At 39.0% G+C, this 21762-nt stretch overlaps 6 protein-coding genes across 9 annotated transcripts; 4 read left to right on the plus strand and 2 right to left on the minus strand.

The window, feature by feature from the left end:
* Positions 1-485: 485 nt before the first annotated feature.
* Positions 486-3768, plus strand: LOC124304870 (ubiquitin carboxyl-terminal hydrolase 30). Of its 3 annotated transcripts, none has more exons than XM_046763603.1 (6): positions 486-880; positions 1064-1222; positions 1294-1460; positions 1577-2005; positions 2091-2429; positions 2523-3768. In XM_046763603.1, exons 1-6 carry the CDS (start codon positions 781-783, stop codon positions 2775-2777), a joined length of 1449 nt encoding a protein of 482 aa, XP_046619559.1. In that variant the 5' UTR covers positions 486-780; the 3' UTR covers positions 2778-3768. The 3 variants fall into 3 exon arrangements, with proteins under 3 accessions (XP_046619559.1, XP_046619560.1, XP_046619561.1); XM_046763604.1 differs by having other exon boundaries at positions 863-965; XM_046763605.1 differs by lacking the exon at positions 486-880 and having other exon boundaries at positions 1087-1222; positions 1296-1460.
* A 234-nt stretch (positions 3769-4002) lies between these two features.
* LOC124304873 (N-glycosylase/DNA lyase) lies at positions 4003-5553 on the plus strand. Its single transcript, XM_046763608.1, has 3 exons — positions 4003-4308; positions 4447-4758; positions 4830-5553. The coding sequence occupies exons 1-3, from the start codon at positions 4181-4183 to the stop codon at positions 5446-5448; spliced, it is 1059 nt and encodes a 352-aa protein (XP_046619564.1). The 5' UTR covers positions 4003-4180; the 3' UTR covers positions 5449-5553.
* LOC124304875 (SPRY domain-containing SOCS box protein 3-like) lies at positions 5527-7735 on the minus strand. Of its 2 annotated transcripts, XM_046763613.1 has the most exons (6): positions 7602-7735; positions 7325-7527; positions 6810-7000; positions 6498-6726; positions 6199-6426; positions 5527-6120 (listed from the first exon to the last, which is right to left on the minus strand). In XM_046763613.1, the coding sequence occupies exons 2-6, from the start codon at positions 7431-7433 to the stop codon at positions 5918-5920; spliced, it is 960 nt and encodes a 319-aa protein (XP_046619569.1). In that variant the 5' UTR covers positions 7434-7527; positions 7602-7735; the 3' UTR covers positions 5527-5917. The 2 variants fall into 2 exon arrangements, with proteins under 2 accessions (XP_046619569.1, XP_046619570.1); XM_046763614.1 differs by lacking the exon at positions 7602-7735 and having other exon boundaries at positions 7325-7543.
* Positions 7736-8127: 392 nt separating this feature from the next.
* Positions 8128-17195, plus strand: LOC124304865 (protein KIAA0100). Its single transcript, XM_046763584.1, has 17 exons — positions 8128-8230; positions 8303-8401; positions 8494-8620; positions 8715-8906; positions 9001-9252; positions 9328-9489; positions 9573-9785; positions 9845-10112; positions 10174-10396; positions 10469-10587; positions 10655-10975; positions 11090-11523; positions 11594-13688; positions 13778-14022; positions 14089-15145; positions 15234-15451; positions 15525-17195. Exons 2-17 carry the CDS (start codon positions 8343-8345, stop codon positions 15807-15809), a joined length of 6270 nt encoding a protein of 2089 aa, XP_046619540.1. The 5' UTR covers positions 8128-8230; positions 8303-8342; the 3' UTR covers positions 15810-17195.
* Positions 16432-18286, minus strand: LOC124304877 (sesquipedalian-1-like). Its single transcript, XM_046763616.1, has 2 exons — positions 17863-18286; positions 16432-17789 (listed from the first exon to the last, which is right to left on the minus strand). The coding sequence occupies exons 1-2, from the start codon at positions 18154-18156 to the stop codon at positions 17433-17435; spliced, it is 651 nt and encodes a 216-aa protein (XP_046619572.1). The 5' UTR covers positions 18157-18286; the 3' UTR covers positions 16432-17432.
* Positions 18287-18589: 303 nt separating this feature from the next.
* LOC124304872 (corepressor interacting with RBPJ 1) lies at positions 18590-20905 on the plus strand. The gene is made up of 6 exons (XM_046763607.1): positions 18590-18835; positions 18947-19041; positions 19124-19374; positions 19467-19599; positions 19846-19977; positions 20066-20905. Exons 1-6 carry the CDS (start codon positions 18764-18766, stop codon positions 20478-20480), a joined length of 1098 nt encoding a protein of 365 aa, XP_046619563.1. The 5' UTR covers positions 18590-18763; the 3' UTR covers positions 20481-20905.
* The last annotated feature ends 857 nt before the right edge of the window (positions 20906-21762 follow it).

Genomic DNA, 21762 nt, shown 5'->3' on the forward strand with positions numbered 1-21762 from the left:
TATAGTTCTCACTGTTTTTCACTTGAGAATTGCAATGCACGTTATACGATGATAAACGTTTCCGTGCACATTTGTCATTGTCAACTATTCCCTTTATCGAATTAGTTGACTACGGTTAACAATCTGATGAATTAAATTCCTGCATTATACGTTACGATTGTGTGCATAGTGTTATGCACACGTAGGTACACAACGCACATGTATACATTAAACATGGCATGAATGACACCTGTCGACCCTTTTTTCTTTACATTTATCTCGTAAGATTCGAAAGTCAGAATGCAGAGCTCACGTCGTTTTTTTTCTACGAATTCGAGATGATCAAGTGTAACGGCTCTGCGTAATTCATAAATTTACAAAACATAGATAGGGTTCATTGCTCTACATTTTTTTTCCAACGAGCCAAGTATGCGTTTCCGATTCCTGAATTTCTATTCGAAGGGTTGGCAAAGCTGTCATTGCCCATTTGTATTGAGCATTGACCACTTCACCGTTCGTTGGAGACGGCTCTGCACAATTCGGGTCGGACCCGTACTGTGGATTAAAAATACAAGAAAAAATTTTGTAAACAGAGAAGTGGCAAAGTAGCCGTCTCAAATCGTGTCTTAGGCAAATGAACTATGCGGTGAAATGATCGGGCGATGAAGACTTGCTGTAATAATGAAATAACGCAGCTCATTCTCACACGATATATCACAAATAGGTTATAACCGTTTCTGCTGGATATCTAACAATATTTAATATTGTTTCTACACTTCAACTTATAAACTTCTACGCAAAATGGATGTTGAGAAAATTGCTATGGTCGCCGGTGTCGGGTTTGCCCTTGTTATCGGCGCTTTTGTACTTTGGGGACCTTCGCCTAGGCCTAGGCGAAGAGGTAATAGCATACAAGTAGCGATCGACGATTGTCTCCTTTCCTTCACAAGTCTTTCAATTGATGAAGTCATTTTTAATATTATACAGTAATGAACCATTGCCCGTTTTTTCCTAATTACTCAAAAAACTAGCTTGTTTACCCATATCATTCCTCTTGGAATTTATGTCATCGTCGTTATTCTAGGCCAAATTATTGGACTGACCAATCTAGGATACACTTGTTTCATGAACGCACTTCTCCAGTCTCTAGCAGCGTGTCCAATGTTTGTCGGCTGGCTTCGGACGCAGCTTGTCAACAATGAAAATGGCCAATTTGCCCGGAGCCTTCTCTCCATTCTAGATAGTAAGTTTACTCTCGTTTTGAGTACTCCATAAACAATTGTAACAAATATGTAAATGATTTTTATTGTTAAGAGGTAAATGGCTTCTGCGACGAAATGATATATGGAGACGTAACACCAATTGAAATAATAACGTCCCTTGGACCACTATGGATCTTCACACCTGGACACCAAGATGCTCACGAGCTATTCCACGTTGTACTCGGTGCTCTGCAGGCTGAAATGCAGCCACTTAACAGAGTGCGTACAAAGCAAAGAATTTTTTTGTCATTTTCAGCATAAGGAATGCAAATATGACTTTGGCTCTTGAAAGACTGAAAGTGCCAGTTTAACTAACAGCTGGATATTAATTGCAGAAAGGTTGTCTGTCGGACGCCTTGCCTAAAACTGACATTCCTATGACGTCCGATATTAGGGGATCCGGCGATCCATTTGGGATGCGGACAAGTGTGTCTTGCAACGATATTGCAAGGAAGGATGAGGCTCGAGAATCAGATGTACACAATACCTGTCTTCCCGATCAAATGACAGCCTCCACCAAGTCGATTCCAAAAGCATTCGGTAGTTCCATTGACGGCGCAAAGCCAGGAATGATTATTGCCCGGTCTTCTGAGGTGATATCCAGAGATGGTGAAGGAGAAAACTCGAAAGCAGCTTTCCCTTTTCGAGCATGGAACTCTCTCTGCACAATTCCTGGCCCTAGCATTCCTGCCATGTCAAACGTGACGCATCCCTTCTCAGGACTTCTTACTAGCCAATTACAGTGCACAAATTGCAACTGGAAGGTGAGGCGTGGATGTTTTTCGTTGATTATGATCAATCTGACGTAGTTATCCATCAGTAATTACAAATTCCTTAACATTTTTTCAGTCTTCCGTCCATTATGACAAATTTGAAAGCGTTTCCTTACCATTACCGCCAGCCAGTAACACTCTGACTTGGCGACGTCACACACTGGCTGAGTTGTTGTCACGTTTTGTGACCAGCGAAGTGATCCATGATGTACAATGTGATGGATGTGGCTTGCGATGTCCGGCTGTCAAGACTCTGACGCTGGGAAAATTACCAAAATGCTTGTGTCTTCATATTCCCAGAACAACTTGGGGTCCATCAGGGGTGCCTGTAAAAAGAGACGATCCTATAATATTTCCAGAAATATTAATACTCGATCCTTTTACGTTTACTGAAGCTAAGAAGAGGAATTCTCAGGTACAATTGAGAATCTCGGATGCAATTTATGTAATATTCAATATATATCTTGGTGTTTCCTTTGAGTTAAATATATTGCAATTTTATGTACAGGGCAAACCGCAAGCGATGATCGGTATGCTGGACCAAAATTCAGGCATTGGCAGGAACAGGAACAGGTACAAATTGCAGTCTGTGGTAGAGCATCGCGGTCCTGTAGACGCCGGGCACTTTGTATCTTATCGACGAGGAAACAGGCCCGGCCAATGGATGTACACGTCGGATGTAACGGTAGAATGTACGACACTGACAGATGTATTGTGTGCCAGTCCGTACTTGCTTTTCTACGAACGAATTAACGGATCTTAAATGTAACCAGAGGTTGAGGTGGATAACATATCACGTTCGAACGTGAGACATTATTGCCAAGTATTGAATCAATCATACCGACAATGTCACCAAAGAATGCAAGCATAGCTGACATTGTTCAACATAGTTTGCAATGCAATCAATTTATTTGATAAGAGTATTGTTCGTATTTGACAACGATTATCCTAATATCGAGAGATTTGATACTTTTTTAGTTTTATCACGTGATTGTTATTTTCAGTCTAGGATTCGATTAGTCAGTTTTACCATTTATCGGAATTGTAGACGGGTATACATGTAAACGGAAACGTATGTTTTTATAAGACTCAATCGGCGTGATAGCCAAGAGTTACTATTATATGGAATAAGACTGTGCCCACGGGGTTGTGAACTGATACGAGCGTAGAGTTTTGTATTTCTTACTCCAGAAGAGTTTAACACGAATAATTTTTTCTTATTCATGTGTACATTTACGTAACTTGTACAATATGATATTTGCAAAGCACGGATCTAATTTATATCTAGTTACTATTTTACATATATTCGAGTCTATTATTTATTAACTACTAGGGCTTTGACCATGCGCTATTAGCTATATCACAGTGAACGAGTCACTTTACCATGCAACATCCATTTTCCGAATCCCTTATAGATCCCTGTATTGTGACCGAAAAACCCCTTTAAGGTATCAAAAACTTATATATCTTAAATATTGTGTTTAGAATAGTATATACCATGTAACTTCCAACTGACGTATTGTGCATTGTCGATAAAGATTCCTTTAAGGTTTTGTAGATGCGTTATCTTAAAATGTGCCAAAAGGTTACTGCCAGTCCCAATAATTTAGAGCATAAATATAAACAATAGACAGCGCCCAACATCTATATTATAGGATTCGAGTTGTTAAGTAAACGATTGTAATTTATACACACGTATATAAACTATAATGAACTTGAAGCAAGGAAGCGGTTAATTAAAGATTTGATGGTTATTTTACTTTGTAATGATTTTGGATTTTCAAATTAATGTAGTGACTTGAAATATTTAGTTTTAGATAAATGAATCGAATCGTAGTGCACGTGTATAAACTGTTGTTTAACTGGTAAAGATATATCATATTTAATTCTTACATTAGCATCGTTAATTTATTTTTGGGGCCTTCATGTTTTACAAAAATAGTTGATACGTTTGCACAGGTTATTGAAATATGCAATTAAAACTTTTTTACGTTGAAAATACCCGCTTTGTATTTCACTTTTCTAACATCGATTGCTTGTCAAACAACTCAGGGCTTCCAGAGACGTGGGTTACCGACTGAGTTAACCGCGGCGGGTAGTTTTGTACCCGTCCAAAATAGGAAAATCGGTGAGGCGTTGAAACCGTGATGTCTTTATACAACCGTGATGATAAACAAGCTTGGAAAAATGAGTAAAGTAATAAACACGATACCGGGATCAACGATGCACAACATATCCTTCTCCGAAAGTGAGTTAGAACTTGGTCTAACACTTACCGGCGGTCAGAGTTTTAGGTTAGTTGAAGTTCAAAAAGTTTCAACGTCAATTGACTAATTCTAACCAGATAACAAGGCTTGGACAATGTTAATAGTTCTCCTTAATTTTAAGCCTAATTTGAGTCCGCATTCTATTTGTCAGTTTCTTATTCAAAGGTGGGTCGAGGTTGACGGTGCTCAAACTTTCCGCGGTATATTTGCTGGACGAGTTTGGACCTTGAAGCAGAACAAAACTCATCTCCAGTATCGTGTACACGGCCCCTTGGAAAGTGACCCAAAAAACAGACAAATCCTATCACGATATTTGCGCAAAGAGATATCTTTGAAGCACAACGTAAGAAAATGGTCAGCGGTTGATCCGCACTTCAAAAAGGCCTGGGAAACAGTGAAAGGTGTGCGGATACTGAATCAAGATATTGTGGAGAATTTATTTGCCTTCATTTGCAGCTCAAATAATAACATCATAAGGTAATCCTTGTAAATCTCACTCAATCAGGTTTTAATAACAAATTGGACTAAATCAATTTATTGTTTTACAGAATATCCGGCATGGTTGACAAACTCTGCAGATTCTTTGGCAAGAAATTATGCTGCATTGATGACAAGCAGTATTATGATTTTCCGACGATAGAATCGTTGGCAGAGAAAAACGTGGAAATGATCCTAAAGGAAGCTGGGTTTGGCTATCGTGCTGGCTATATAGCCAATACCGCTAAGAGGCTAATAGAATTGGGTGGCGAAACGTGGTTGAAACAGTTGCATAAAGACACTGATCAATCTTACCCTATTGCGAGGGAAAAGTTGATTACACTTCCAGGAATTGGTCCTAAAGTGGCTGATTGTATATGCCTCATGTCACTAGGTTATCTGGAAGCAATTCCAGTAGACACGCATATTTTTCAAGTAGCTCGAGCATGCTATATGCCGCAGTTAGAAACTCAAAAGACTGTTACTCCAAAAATACACAACGAAGTCAGCACATTCTTGCGCAATCTTTGGGGCCCGCTTGCCGGTTGGGCCCAGGCTGTTGTATTCTGCGCAAAATTAAATAATAATGATTTAGCTCTAAGTAAAAAGAAACGTGGCTCAAGCAACAAGGCTGTAAATGGGAAGATGGTTAAAAAATTGAAGAAGAGTGAAGTTAGGTCAAAAGAATAGGTGAATGAAATCACGAGCAATTTAGCACATCAAAGTTTATCATTTAATGTGTAATTTTTGTAAAAAAAAAGAATGAAATGTTGAAGGAGTATTTTAATTTTTTAATAAAAGTTGAAAATTTTATGAATGTAGGTTTTGTCCTTTACATCTTATTGAGATACAATTTTCAGAATAACTACTAAATATATACATATATATATATATATATATATATACACATATACATACATTTTTTTATATACATATTTACTTGAAAGTCTTAAAATCAAAACACCGGAAATATAAATAAAGACATGAATATACATCAACTTTACAACATGAAATAAGTTTAATGCAAAAACTTTTGTTTACATATCGTCGAAATTAGAATAAGTATAACAGCCTGGCTCACCTGATTTAAAAGATGAGAAAACCTGCTGTGCGATACTATCGCACGTTCAAGCTACAACCTATCATTAGCGCAATGGTCTCAGTCGCAGCATATTGTACATAGAGGTAGAGCAAATAGAACAGAAGTCGTATTCCCACACATTTCACATTCACGTCTCGCAGTGCCAGGCATACTGCCATCGTCTTGGGTCAAGCTTCGTCTACTCTTCTTAAAACCTACTACCGCAACATCGAATTCATCCAGAATATTAAAATCTTCCGATACTTCATCTTCGTCCTTGGCTGAAATAAAGTAAGCTTTATATTCTTGGAGTAAGGCCTGATGTGGTCAAATATTAGAAAATTTATTACTAATCTTACTGTAACTGCTTTGCAGTATATTAGCGAAAATGCTAGTCGTGAGATGGCGGAGACCAGGAAAACCCTCTAGTAGCATAGTTCGGAGCGAGGGTTTCAGGGCAGCCAAGCACTCAAGTTGTAATGTCACTGGGATTGAGCTGCTGTGCGTTATGCGTATTTTGCTTTGTGCAGCTGTGGAACTGATCATTGGATATAATTCTAAGCCTCTAAGTCCAGTGAAAGCGATTCCTGGCACAGGAAAAGATGCTCTGTAGATTCGGAACTAAAAGATTACTCATTCAAAGCATTATATTATTTACCAAGTGGTTTTCTATTCAAATAAAACTCCAATGTCCCTCTCCATGTATCCAGATGAACTCCGACAAGACTACCTTGTGCAAAGGGCAGGCTGTACTTCTGCTTCTGTCCCCGATGCTGAATATCTCCTTTGTACGAAAAACCCCAAGACTCCGAGTCAAGACCAAGTAATGAAGTAAAAGTGAGACCAAAACTTTCTAAGTTTACTTTGCTTGTGCCGACGCCTATCATCTATGGAAGCAAAGGAAGCAATAAGTCTTGTTAAGTCTGTACCATAAACAGAGCGATTCTTTGAGAACAGATTTAACGCTCACAATGTCAGTTCCGTAAACTTGGGTGATCATTTTGACCTCCCAATAATGATGTCTTCCACTGGCCATTAATTTGTTACCTCGAACAGCCGAGGTTCCCATGCTGTAGCCGGGGTTGAAATTCACCTCTAGGTTCATTTTTGAAAGGCGCAAAGTCTTGCTGGCATATTTCTCGTCCCACTGCCATTCTATCTCTATGAAGAAAAAATAAGCGAGATAGTTGCTTAACCCTTTCGGTACGGACGCATTCTACGTCGCGCCGTCCCTACTGACTGAGCAGTCGCGGCAAGCGTACAGTCATCGCTCGTACAGAGCGAGCGTCAGGCGTTGGGTGACTATAGTCACCGCTCAGACAGAGCGAGCGTCGGGCGTTAGGTCACTATAGACACCGCTCGGGCCGAAAGGGTTAAATTACATTTTACGCCGACGAAAAAACTCACTGTAAATTTTTGAATTTAATATTTGAAATAAATGTAGTCAGATCGTTCTGAAAATATCAATCACAAGCGAATAAATACCATTTTGCTCGCCACATAGACAGTCCTCTTTGCAATCACAGTATCGTTCCCCCGGCGTCACAAGTAAAGCATCCAAATCGTCACGCATTTTGCAGTCAATAAAGTACATTCAGAATCTATGAGGGTGAAAACCCGATGAAGAAGATGTATGCAAACTTATTCGCAATCAGCTGTGCAGCGTTGGCCGGTCCGCCTAACCTAATCAAAAAATATCCTAACCTTAATTGCGTTACAGTATCGCCAGATAAAACTATCCGAATACGAGTTTAATACCTACTCTTTTCGATGCGAAGACGCTGGGGTATCACTTGTTTATCCTCCTTGTAGTTTGGGCAGCGAGAAACTAGCGTGTGACTTAAACCAACAGGCCATTACGGTTTTTGCGTGGTAAAACTTGACTTGTGGCATTCGGCAAGGTCGTTGATTCCACGCATCTGTCAGTGACGAATATACGCGTAGGGGATTTTTACGAGCGATACGAACCGGTACGAAAGTGAAATAAATAAATACGGTGTTTACGCGACTTCTTGTTTGTTATTTCTCGACAGTTTTTAACCACGATAGATAAAATGGAATTTAATGATAATCAATGACTCATCGACCATGTCCATTTTATAGTTTCCGTAAAGATAGGTCAGTTTTTTTACATCGGTCAGATCAGGTGGGGTTCGTAGCTGTCATTCACGCACGCCTACGTCAGATTTTTCGTAGATACTTTTTATCCTTTTTATAATCGAATTTCATTAATTGGGCCTCTGCTATCACGAGTGGCTTAAGACATGACGATTAATTTTTTCGGTGACCAAACTTGCCACACGAAATTAAATCGTTTATTACTGATATGAGTTAACCATCGGCTACGGGCTGACTAAGCGCCTATGTACAATTTCGAAAGACTGAAGTATTGTATGTATAACATATGTACATAGGTTAGAATTACATGTAAATAATTTATTACACAACGATTATAATTGGCAGCGTAACACCCAAATGTTACTGTTATATTAAAATTTTCAAAATGACGGGGCTACTCGCGTTTATTCTCATCTGTCTCTTTCTCTACTGCAATTTTACATGGTAAGATTCTTCTATATTTTTAAAAAATTTTGACTTTGTTTTTTTCATCTGTCGTACAACGTGCACTTTCAAATTCACTGTCTCATGCTTAGGGTGATACCGAGACTACTGGCATGGCTCGTAAAACGTCGTTACAAAATTCACCTTAGAGTCGGCCACATTTCCCTGCCCTACTTCATACTGCGAGATGTTACTGTTACCAAAAATGGGTTTACTGTGGTACGTGCATATAATGACTGATGGAGGAATTTTCAAAATATCCATATGTCCTCTATTTAGGACTTTTCTACTTTCTTGTTAATACATCTTTCAGCAAATCGAAGAAATTACTGTACGAAGTAGCTTATTCAGCAGCGATGTTGCTAAGCTGCTGGCCGTTGTAATGCGCGACGTCCGTATCAACAAAGATGTCCCGGTTCAACCTTCTTATCCAAAGAAAGATTATAACAAACCACTCGATTTTAGAAACAAGAAAATACCGCCGATCATTATCACGTTTGTACAGGTATTCTAGGGCATAGCTGGCAATAATACAATAATCTGATTTGTAATTTACTCAATTCAATTCGTAATGTACGAAAACAATTCTCTTCATTCAGTTCATGGCTGTTCACGTCGAAAACCTGAGTCTTCTAGCCCTAGGGAATGGTTGGTTGGCCAATGGGAGTGCGGAGAGTCTAAGTTTGGATGGTAGTGTTGTTCACGGGACACGGACTCTTCTTGCATCTGCTGCTGTTGCTGGTGGGGCGATGAAATTATTGCGACACGCATCTGATGCTTGTCTGGCACAGATCAGTTTCGCAGGGAACATTGAGGCAACGTTAAAGGCACAGGGGGAACTGTCTGTGGAGGTTCGTTTCATGACATGTCAGCCAGTGAAGCTGAAATGTGTAAAATATCTACATTGAATACGTTCTTCTCCACAGAAACTATACATAGGCGTGACTCAAACCGAGGGGTCTGGGGGGGCAGGTCTTCTACAATTTTTCAAAGATAGAAAAACTTTGACGCCCACTGAGCAGTCTAGCAAAGCACTTGATCGTTTCACTGGACCACTGCTAGCTCGATTGGCTCCAATGATACCTAAAGTATGTAAAGAATATGTCAAAAATTTATTGCTACTTAGTAATAATTGCCATGCGACACATTTACCTGAAACTTCAACTTTTAGAATTTGACTGTGAAAATGGGGAGTTCTTCAGTGATTGCTGGGAGAGAAGATGGAGGGCGAGTTGGCCTCGAGGGAATGATGAAAGGACTGCATGTGAATGCCAGATTCCAACCAGCAGGTCCGCAATTGTACTTAGCTGTGAAATTGGATGGACTATCGATTCGTGGAAAGCAGCCAGTCTTAACTCTGCAAACACTGTCAATAGATTCTAGGGTAAATAGCAACACGCTTTAAAAGTATTCCAGAGAACTAATAATTATTTATGAAAATAGTTGGAAGAAGATGTTTTACGGATAGCGACCCAGCTACATAATCTCTCCGTGACTTTTGACTATGCCGATTGGGACACAGTGTTACTCAGCAGTAGCTATGATATGTCAAAGCCAGACGTCGATTTGACGTCAAACAAGAATTTCTCTTGGCCTGGAATACGAGCTATAACCGATCTGTATGGTGGAAATTTATTCATTAAATTACCTGACAGTCAAGAAGCGTCGTGTGGTTTATCTCACGTCAAACTTTCGCTGGATAGAATAGCAGGTAATATTTGAATGGTAAAATGTTGAAAAACGCACTACTTTGATGCTTCATCGCCATTTAGACAAGACCATGGAGTGGAACACAGAGTTGTCCGTCGAATCTCTAAGGTGGACTCTAGACAGTGAAGATGAAGGTGCTCCAGGAACTTCTCATCGATGGGGAAGCCCGTTATATGTTGGAGTATTTCTAGCAACAACGCGTCCAAATGCTGTCGGAGTATTTCTCGACGAACTGAGGGCAGAATGGAGCCCCAAGCTTGCAAGATTCTTAGAGCAAAGCTTCAAGTAAGTGATTGCAGTCTACATAATTCATGTCCAGAGTATTTTCGGTATATTTTTAACGAAATGTATTTTCAGGTATTACAACCAGCGAAGGACATTATTACACAGGCAGTCAAACATCCCAAAACAAGATGAGATTCAGTTCAACCTGAAAATGAGAAATTGCAATTTGTTTTTCATAGCTGAGAATGAATGTGAGCAGCTAAATATTCTTGAATAAGCAATAACTGTTGGCTATCGTTGACTATATAATTATTTCAGTATCTGTGATGGTGCGCATGGATTCCTCGAGCCTGGAACACAATTCCGATCATTTTATAGCTGTTGCCGAAGGTGTATGTGCTATAACGCTAGACAAAGATAAACCAATCTTATGTGAACATGCGCAAGCTCTTTCAAGTCCTTTCTTAGCCCTCAGGAAGTGCAAAGGAGCCATTACAAACGGTAGTATTAATCTCAGCTTGGATGGATCCAGCTTGGCTTGGAGTCCCAACCTGCATCTTAGACTACTGCAGCTTTGGCACGAAGCTGCAGATTTTAGAACGATAGCATTCACAAAACAGGGCGAAACTTTAACTACAGGTGAGAAAGGTGGATAATGTTGAAATTGCAGATCAAGAAATCCTGTATTTTGTATAACTAGTTTTCGTAACTGGAAATATGACAATCAAACCATCCCTAAATTATTTGTTACAGATTCCGTAAAAACAAAGCGATCTATGGATTTACTAGCTACTGGTGGTATTACCTTGTCAATTGTGATATCGCCAAGGCATTTCCTTGAGTTATCTTTGGATGAGCTTCGTTGGACTGCGGGTGAATGGAGGTTTAATTACTTGAGAGCTGCGCTGGATAGGGCAGATATATTGACAGTCGAAGGCGTGGAGCTTATCCGAATTTCTGAAAGTGAGGAAGTCAGATTAGAAAGAGCGAATAACGAGGGCTTTGACTTGGACTGGAACACGACATGGGGCCTTTACATAGAATCGTGTAAAGCTTGTTTTCCTTACGAACATCAGTACACAAATGCCATACAAAATGAACTGATGAGCATCCGAAAATGGCTTGACCAAATTCATGCACGAGAATCTATGGCGGAAAAGCAATTGCCGAATGACCTAGTGATCAAAGTTAGCATCTTCCATTATTAGAATTTATATATTGCTAATGTAAACGGTATTAAGACCAATTTATTTTCAGATCAAGGAATGGTTATTTGAAGTAAGAGATGATCCTTTCGAAGTTCGCCTACGAGACAATTACGAACTTCTTGAAGACGAGTACAAAGAAAGTTTGAAGCGACAAGCAATGTTAGACTCCAAAGTACAAGAGTTGTGTAGAGCGCATTTGCTCCTTCCTCAAGGTAAAGTAGACGAGCTCTACGCCAGTTTAAACAAAAAGAATGCGGAAATATACGTTCAAAGATGGAAACAAATGCAGCGAGCTGGTCCTGTAAGAACGCGGCTCTGTGCCTGGACTATGCAAGATTTGGAAATAATAATATTAGCTGATCCGACGATTCACGGAACAGAAAAAGCGGTCAAGGCATTAAGAGAAATGGACCCTGAATCTCCTTGGCCCGAGGACGGTCTTGAATTTAGCACATTGTGGGTGAGAGGGGTCTCTGTCAAATGCACAGAATGGAAGCTACAGTTACGTGATTTCCCGCAACCACTGTTGTTAGTCGAGGGTCTAAGCATTTGGGGTAGATTAGCTGGGGCCGAGGCCTTGGCACCACCTCGAGCAAGGAGAACAGTTAGAATTGAAGTCGGAGCTCCCTGGGACGATATAGTAGTAGAGCGAGGCATGACGTCTCTGAAATACTACCATGACTTAAACTGGGACATTGATAAATTCAGATACGCCTTTGGACCTTGCTGGGAGCCTGTAATTGCTCAGTGTAATCTGAGCTTCGAAAAGATCATTCATCCCTCGAGAGATCCGAGTCCGCCACTTCCGTTCTGGGACAAGATGAGGCTTTCTTTTCACGGCAGATTAACGCTGTGCGTTAAACAATTGACTATATTGCTGCATGCCTCCCTAGATCCGTATAATACGACCGAAGAGATGGAATTGACTTGGACAGGATTGGAGTTGGATTGGACTCTGGGAAGAATAATAATCAAGGGTGACTTGGACGTCTGCGTTAGAACTGCAAGCAAATACGACGACTGTCGGCTTTTGCACTTGCCTAATGTCAGGATGAGCGTCAAATTGGCATGGGTTTGCTTGGGGGATCCTCGTGATCACCACGCTGCTATACCCTGCGCTCCAGACAGGCTACCAGAGTATTCTAGCAATCAGGAACATGATTCGTTCCGAGCTTTCAGGTCCCAGAATTTGAATGTCAGTCTTGCTTTAGAAACGAAACCAACTGGTTCCCCAACTTCAACCAGTGCTCCTATTGCATTGCTGTATGGAAGCACCTTACGATGGTTTGAAAGTTTGAAATTCATACTATCAGGAGCTACCAGACCAACGCGAAAAGGACCACTCTTCAAAAACATACGACCAAGGAAAAAGCAATTGAGCAGACACTACAGAAAGGTCAGATTGACACTGGCTTTTCATAGATTTCACGTAAGCTACTGGATGTCGTCCTCCATGCAACGCGGCTTTGAAGTTACAGGAGGAAGAGTTGGGTGCAGTTCAGAACACAATTTGTCACTCTATCCAATCGATGATGGTTTAAGGCACAGACCAAGAGCTGAATGGTCGGTGATTTACATGAACTGTGAGCTCAGTGATGCAGAAATTTGGCTGCAGCGAGCCCTACAAGAAGAAAAAGAGAGCACACCACTCCGACAAAAGGTTGAGAAATATTACTGCCTAAGTGTTGCCAGAGTTAGCTATGGAAGGGAAGCCAAAATTGCCGGGGTTTACGGCGATACTCCGACACATAGATTGGTTGTACACGACCTGCGCGGAGCTTGGACGAAAACGAACAGAGACGTGGCGTTTGCACTGTTTGATTCGTTCATAAAGAGTCAGCAGCTTAAGAAAAATCTCTCTACTGCAGCTCTCAAAGGTTTTCACAGGGAAAAAAATACTTCAACACCTAATAAAAACAGGACTAGACCAGTTGATGGGCAGAGCACTCCAGTTCAAGTGACACCGTCACCAGTTACTAAACCTCAGCAGGGAGAAGCTGCTGGAATGTTGCAAAGATTGATTGCCGAGGCCGCCAATAAACCTAAAGCTTTTAGCGACGATTTATCTGGACAAACTAGAGGACAGCAGCTGCGAGGATTAGCCGCATGCCATCAGGATGATGTGATGCATAAAAATTGGTTGAGTAAGATGTCATTTCGTTATCGTTTTCACTCCACTTGTAGTTAGCGAAGTAGAAAGTTTGAAGATATGGGTAAATAAAAAATGTTACAGTTGCACTGGTCAATAGTCAAGTCCTCCTCAAGGGAATCGAGACGCGTGGCTACGTCATTCTTTCTGCAGCAAAGGCAGAGATACTTCAGCGTGTTCACAGACCGGTTTGGAGGGAGAGAACGCTTGTTTCAAAAACAACGTGGGTCGGTTCTCTCGAGTGCATGCAATATTATGCCACAGTGAGTGCTAACATTGACGACAACATCGATGATAACATCATGTGGCTTACCCTCGACAATATTCAGGTAATTATTTTGAATGTAAGTAAATAAGACGAAGAAAAAACTTTCTTACATTTATAAACGTTGCAGGAAAAAGACTCAACTGTGATAGCGGAGCTACCAGATGTTCCGGCTCTTGTTGGATCCGGGCAAAGTGTTGGCGGAGTGGTCAGCCAGACTGTTGGAGGAGGTGGTGGGTCTCAGCATCAACTCCAAAGGATTGTCTCTCGCTGCAAATGTGAATTCTTCTACGTTGGTTACGGTCAGTCTTTGGATGCCGGATGTCTTGACGAAGTTCCACCTCCTCCAGGCGAAGAAGTTAGTCCTTGGGAGCGTAAGGAGCTCTCGGCAGCTGACGCATTTACATTGACGCACCACGATCTTGATGTGTGCACAAACTCGCTCCAGTATGCAATGATCCTAGATATTGTTAACAATTTATTACTGTATGTTGAGCCCAGGAGAAAAGAGGCTCTAGAAAGACTGCAGAGAATGAGATTCCAATTGCAGCTTCATTCCGTTGAGGATCAGAAACGACCCATACAACAGCTTCAGAATACCGTGCGGGGTCTAGTTGCAAAATTACGTAGATTGGAGAAGGAAACACACCTATTTCAGAAGGCCTTGGCTGAAGAACCGAGTCCGGAACTACTGGAAGAAAAGGAAAGATTAGATGCAAGAGTTTACGAATGTAAAGAACAGCTCAATGCGCGTGCCGAAGAATTAGATGTTATGTTAAGCTGTTACAAAGAGACAACCGCTCCAGCTGCTGCCTCGACAACAGTAAAGGATAAACCAGCGGCAGTTGCTAGAGTGGCAGAGATTTGTTTCAAATATGCACAATGGAGGCTTACGGACGCTGATGGGCAATTAGGCATTGCCGATCTTGTTCTGAAAAACTTTCTTTATACCAAAACAAGCAAGACTGATGATTCTGTTGAACATTTGTTAGAATTGGGTTACGTCATTATGACAAATTTACTTCCAAATCAAGTTTATACTGAGGTACTCACACCGACAGAACTCCAAAGTAACATGCCGGTAGAAAGACAAAGAGCTCTCAGAGTATTTTGTCGTGAGAAGGCACCAGTTGCTGGAATATCTGTAAAGGAACACTTTGAGATCAATGTTGTTCCTTTGACGATAGGTAATATGATTTTTGAATTCATTCTAATGCCGCATGTAAAGAATAAATTGGAATTCCAAAATTGAAACGAGCAATAAACTGCTTTCAGGGCTGACTAAGAAATTCTTTAATACCATGCTGAAGTTTTGTTTTCCGGAAAGAGATCCAGAGGGAATTGAGGAACCACCAGCTCCCCAGAGAGATTCCTCTTTTTATGTACCAATGGAACGGCGGGATGATGTAGAAAAGATGAAAGAAAGAGCCGATAAGAATAAACTCTTCATCTATATAAAAATACCAGAAGTCCCTGTTCGAGTTTCCTACAAGGTATAAAGAAGAAATTAGTAAATTCATCATAAATCTCTGATTATTTCCATGTCTGACTAACATGTTTATACAGGGTAACAAAGAAAAAAATTTGGAAGATGTGAGAGACTTTGCATTGGTCATACCTACCTTGGAATATCACAATGTGACTTGGACGTGGCTGGACCTGTTACTGGCAATGAAGAGCGATTCCAGACGAGTTATCTTAAGCCAAGCAATAAAACAGAAGCTACAAATTAAACCTAGAGGTCCTCAGCAAAAGGCACCCCCGCAAGAGGAAGACAAGGCCCGTCTTCTACTTGGAGCCAGGCATTTGCCGGGTGATGCACGTAAAAAAGGTGTCTTTAAGTTCAAGTAAATATTCTCTCTGGTTCAAGTAAGTTTTTTCCCTCTTTGGTTATACGTAGTGGATAATTGGTAATTTTAACTATCATTAATAGCACTCAGGATTTGTACAATAATTTCATATACAATTATAGTATTTAATATATAATTTACGGTAAATTTATAAACCTCCCATCGATTAGTAATATGGCATCCATTTTTTTTTTTTTAGAAGTCTCTTACTTGAAATTTATATTTTTTAATGCGACAACTTTGAGCATAAGACTGTAAGTAATACAATTTTGGTCATCGAGAAATTGAAAGTAAAAGTGTGATTATGAATTGAAAATTTTTTGAACTGTTTACTTGCAGAGAAAACCACATAAACGCAAATAAAAATTAACAATTTCGATGTGAATAGAGTATCCAAGGAAACAACTGATCAAACTCCAGTGCAGACTACAATTATAGTATTTTAATGGGTAGAGCCATATGATAATTGATGACAAGCAAGCAAAATAAACTTAATATATACAAGCTTTTAAATTATCACGAGTAGTATTAAAGTAATCGATTATTTTATTTTTTTTACTCTAATTTTTAAGTAAAGCACGTGGCTTGTTCGCGAAATGACATGGATATGTATAAAATACTGATTAAAAGGCGACTTGAAGCGTTTATTTCTACCACTGAAATATGTCAATGGGGTTTGTCTTTGTGACTACCCAATAACGACAGATTAAGACCCAGATAAATTTGCGATGTACATATAGCATGAACAATTGGACACTTATATAATATATGTATAAGGATTTGATTCTATACAAGTACTTTGTACAGAATTCTATTTCGTACAGCTTTTTAATAACACTACATAGACTAGTGTCTCACATTTACCTAAATATCATCAATGTCATATTCCAATCATATTTTTATTAAATACATGGTGATGTGAAATTTTATGACCATGTGACTCAACCACCATAAAACTTTTTTCAACACTATTTTTTTCTGTGAGGTTAATCAATCATGTATTTTTTACACAAAATGTTTAATGTACTGCAATATTTTACCACAGCTGGCTGTTGACTTATTTATTAGATTATTAATATAATGTTGACTAATAAAATACTTATTTAGGTATTTACACAAGAAAATGAATTACCCATTATTTCTCTAATCCTGTTGTATCATTGCCGTCACTACAAATATATGTATTATATTTATAGGGATCTACGCACTGATCTGTAATTTGTCTCAAGTAATATTTAAGTAGCATTTCGCTTTTGGATCACGAGAATGAGGACGAATGCATTCTATGATCAGTACAATTCGAATCTCGCGTTTGAAAATTATAAATATGGTGATAAAATTCATCAGTGATGATACACATGAACTGCATCAAAACCGATTCTCGTATTAAATTCGGGAAAAAGCATTTTTAAAGAGATACGATTAGAAATACTTGAACAATGAGTCAAATTCGATGTACACTACAAATTTCCATCGGACATTGATAAATAGAAGAATCTCATCCATCAAATCAAATTGTAGAGTTGCATTAGAAACATCGAGAATCAAAAGAGGATAGAAGTAAATTTCTGGTTATTATCTAACAATTATTTACAACTATATTTACCCGCAATAAGTCTTTCTATTACAGTGCTATAAGTGGAGCTTCGACGCTCCGTTTAGAGTGTCTCCATTCATTAAGATCGGCCAATATCCTCCTCCCGTAAGCGGTATGGAGCTCTCTAAAAGTAATTCTTGTTCTTGGAATATTCTCGGTTCTTCCTGGAGCAGATCTGACACTTTGAGATCGATGATGAGTATCAGGTTTGTTAAATGGATTGTGGCGTTGTCTAGGTGGCGCCTTGGGAGATTCAACAGGTGGAGAAGTAGGTGTGACTTCTTCCTCCGCAGCGTCCAGCTGCCGTTGTAGTTCGGCAACCATTAATTTCATGTAATCATAGCTAGCGCACGCCAATGCCTTCATCCACTGCTCCATTGAATCCTACGAATTTATAAAAAAACGAAATAAGGCTTCCAGCCAAATGAAAGTTGGAGACAAGGAGAAAAATATTCACTTGCGACTCGGCTCCCAAGGCATAGCTTCTGTTGTTGGGACCGTGGAAAACGATTTTGAAACCAAACTGCTCCTCGTCTTCAGCGAGCTCGATGGTGCACCCTTCGAGGACGATCATCCCGACAGGTTCCTTGTCGCCTCGCCGATCGAAGTAGAACAAAATGTTGCCCTTGAGGACAAACCACCGCCTCTGGTATCCTCCTTTGACTTCGCCGCGTTTGTTGAGCCATCCCTCGCGGTCTACAGGAGTTGCCGACGTCGCGAAAGCGACCATATTTTTCTCGTTTATTTTCATCGCGTCGAAATGGTGTATTATTAGCTCTCCACGTCTTTCGCCTCAAATATTTGTTAGGTTATGTTGACCTGTCAGGTGCGTATGGACACGGCCATATTGGATCTGACGTCGACAGTCGTTCATTTTTTCTTCGTACTCATGTGACGCATGTCGTTGACAGTCACGCTCATGTTAGGTTTTAAAAGCGCTGTGACAGTTGGAAAAATATTGAAGTTGTTGACAAAAATTATTTGAGTTACTAAATTCGATAAGATTTTAACGCGAAATAATTCGGAGTGAAATTATTCGTAAATTTTTTATAAAAAAAATATTAAACTGTGCTGTGTAATTTAATTCTAAAATGAGTGCGGTAAATGACCACAGTTTTTAGTTTCAAAAAATGCCGACTCTTCGACGTGGCAGCAGTACTTTCAGTTTGCTTTTTCACAACTCTTCACCACTCTTCATCGTGTCTGATGATTGTGGTGTCACCTGAATTAACCTCGTCATTTTTATTTGTCAAAGAAGTATTGACCGTGGTATTGAGTGTTGTGTATTTAATTTTCTGTCAGCTGCGCCATTTTTTTCTAAAACACGTTGATTATTGTTTACAACATAATCACCAGTCATGGGAAAAGGATTCAATAATTACATGTGCAAGAAATTCTTTCACCCAGCATCTAGGGATAATTTAAAGCGAGTACGTGTACAACACATACGATATAATACGAGAAATTCTATGATTCACTCGCGAACCCGTCAACGTTAGATGATCAACGATCTAAAATCGATATTAACGAATGATTAACAGGTATGGATGGCCGAGCAACAGGCTGAGGCATATAAGAAGAAACAAGAGGAATTACGTGTACAGTACGAGAAGGAACAGGATCTTCACAACAACAAGTAAATATCCGCATTGATTACATACATTCAAGGCAATATCGAAAGCGTGGTCGATAATAAAGTGCAATTTAATTATTTCCAGAGCTCTGCTGAGCAAGGAGAGTAAAGACAAATTGAGCGTAAATTTTATGTACGAACCTCCGCCAGGGGCAAAAAAAGAAAGAGAAAAGGAAGACAACGAGCCTGAGTATAAATTTGAGTGGCAACGAAAGTATAACGCGCCGAGAGAAAGCTACTGTAAAGGAGACAGTGAGATTAGAGATCAACCTTTTGGTATACAGGTTCGGAACGTTCGTTGTATAAAATGCCACAAGTGGGGTCACATCAACACGGGTAAATTTAATTCTTTCTGTTTATGAAAATAAGAAAATTAGCATTTTCTAGTCACACATCTTGATTTTTTTTCTCTATTCTCTCCCTCGCAGACAAAGAATGCCCGCTGTATAGCCAAGCGATGAGCGTAGTAATGGCCAATACCCAAACTCAACCAGCATCACCAGCTCCCGATGCTCTGATTCTGGTCCAGCAAATGAGGGATGATGGATTGGCACTGAAAAAGTAAATTTCAGCACAATTTTTAGTCAACTCTGGTCATATCTTGTAATAATTTACTCTTTTTGAGTCTGGAACGTACTCTCTCTACAGCCATCATATCTTCCTGATAAGACTGTGGCTTATATTTTCATTACGACTGTATTACTATAATCCATCAGGGTGAAAATAAAGATATTGTGAGGCACGACTAGAGTATATACTACACAGTAGGGACGAATTGAATCTGGTGATACTGATTTTTTTGTTTAGATCGGCTCTGGATGCTCAACAACACCTCAGGGTACCGGAACACCAAGATCTGATGGTTTCTGAAGATGAAGAGCAGTCTGAGGTTAATTTTTTGAGATCTCTTTCGAAAAAAGAGAAAAAAAAGCTGCTCAAGTGAGTATTGAATAGGGGCGTGCGTTTGTGAGATTAATTAATCTGTAGAAACTTTGTACAAAGTTTGAATTTTGTTTTTCTTCTATAGGAAATTGGAAAAACTTGAAAAGAAAAGCAGGAAAGAAAAGAAGAAAAAGGTGAAAAAACATGATGCTAAATCTAGCAGTAGCGATGATAGTAGTTCAGAAAGTACAGATGCACATAGCGATAGAAAGAAAAAGAATAAGAAGGCCCGGTCCAAAAAGGAACCAGCATTCCACTTGGACGGCAATTTCGAATACAAAGATACTGAAGGAAGAAGGTATGGTGATAAGAAAGAAAAGCATAGAAAAGATAATAAATGTAAAGCTGATACTAATAATAAAAATAGAGAAGAAAAAGAAAACTATAGGAATAAATCTAGCAAAGAACATCATAGTAATGGAAGAAAGAGGAGTTATAGTCAATCTAATGAAGAGCAACGTACAGAGCAACATAGAAGAGAGAAGAAAGGAAAATATTAGTTACAATTTAGATGTACATACCTAAAATATGTAATTTAGTTGATTCCGCTCTTTCGATTCCTTGAGTTTGAGACGAGACTCAAACTCAGAGTATCTTTGTTAGCTGGTTAAAAACCGACACCCAAGCTTATGGGTGTTTTACTTATATAAATATGTAATGTAGGTAATAAGCAATTGTTACTTTCAATTCTTATTGCATAGTTGAAAAAATGGTCATTAAATTATGTGGAATTAGGAAATTATATCGTTAAGAATTAAAATTACCGTTATAAACATATGCATATGTCACATTCGGTTATTACATGCATACATACATACTTATATGCTAGGTATAACTAAAAATAAAATTGTACACAAGCGAAGGAAAACTGTGTTCTATACGATGTACAAAATTTGAAATAAAATTCAATTGATAACAATGAGAATCTGTTGTGTAAAATTATTAACCATAATATCAATGGTGGACAAGTTTAGGTTAGTCTGTTTCGAAAGCAGACAAAGGATTCTTAGCCAATTTGGCGTGAAATACAAACTACCTTAATTGGCAACAGTAATAATTATGATTGACGAAAATAAAAGTTAACAAAAAGAGACATTCCTGTAGATTTATTCAATTTACTTACAATATTAACGGAAGCGCTTCTATAAGAGGGCCTTAAACCTTTTCTAATAAATCAAATACGTCCTTCTCGCAAGGATAAAAATATATTACCTGTGCATTATTATTTATATGCGTGTATAATATTTTTATTTTTTTTTTATATTAGGTACTTTAAGGTTGTAACTCAATCCCAGTAATATTTATAATTTATATCATATTCATTCACCTGTAAGCCACAATTCAACTATTCGATATAAGTTTCATTTCATCCTATTCATTGTAGATGTAACATATTAAGGAAATTTTAAAGTGGAACAACAAATTCATGCTCTTCAATTCCATCGCTCTTCATATACGTGAACTTAAAAAGCTAACAAGACTTAAATACGTCAAGTTTGACATTGAACAATATTATCATTTACATATCAATATTGAAGAAAAACATTTTATTCTTTTTAATTATATATCAGGAGATTGGCATAACTTTTGTACATACAGAAGCGACGTGAAACCGACAGTTGGAATTGAACAATTGTAAATGAGCATGCGGCTTGTAAGTGAATAAATACGGTATTAGATTTTAAAAATATATACCTATAATAACGTAAGTCTATATTACAAACACCACACACTCAGGTATACAAGGCTACAAGCAAATGTGCGTTATTTACGAAATATTTT

Source organism: Neodiprion virginianus, chromosome 5 (assembly GCF_021901495.1).
Source record: "Neodiprion virginianus isolate iyNeoVirg1 chromosome 5, iyNeoVirg1.1, whole genome shotgun sequence".
Lineage (NCBI taxonomy): Eukaryota > Metazoa > Arthropoda > Insecta > Hymenoptera > Diprionidae > Neodiprion > Neodiprion virginianus.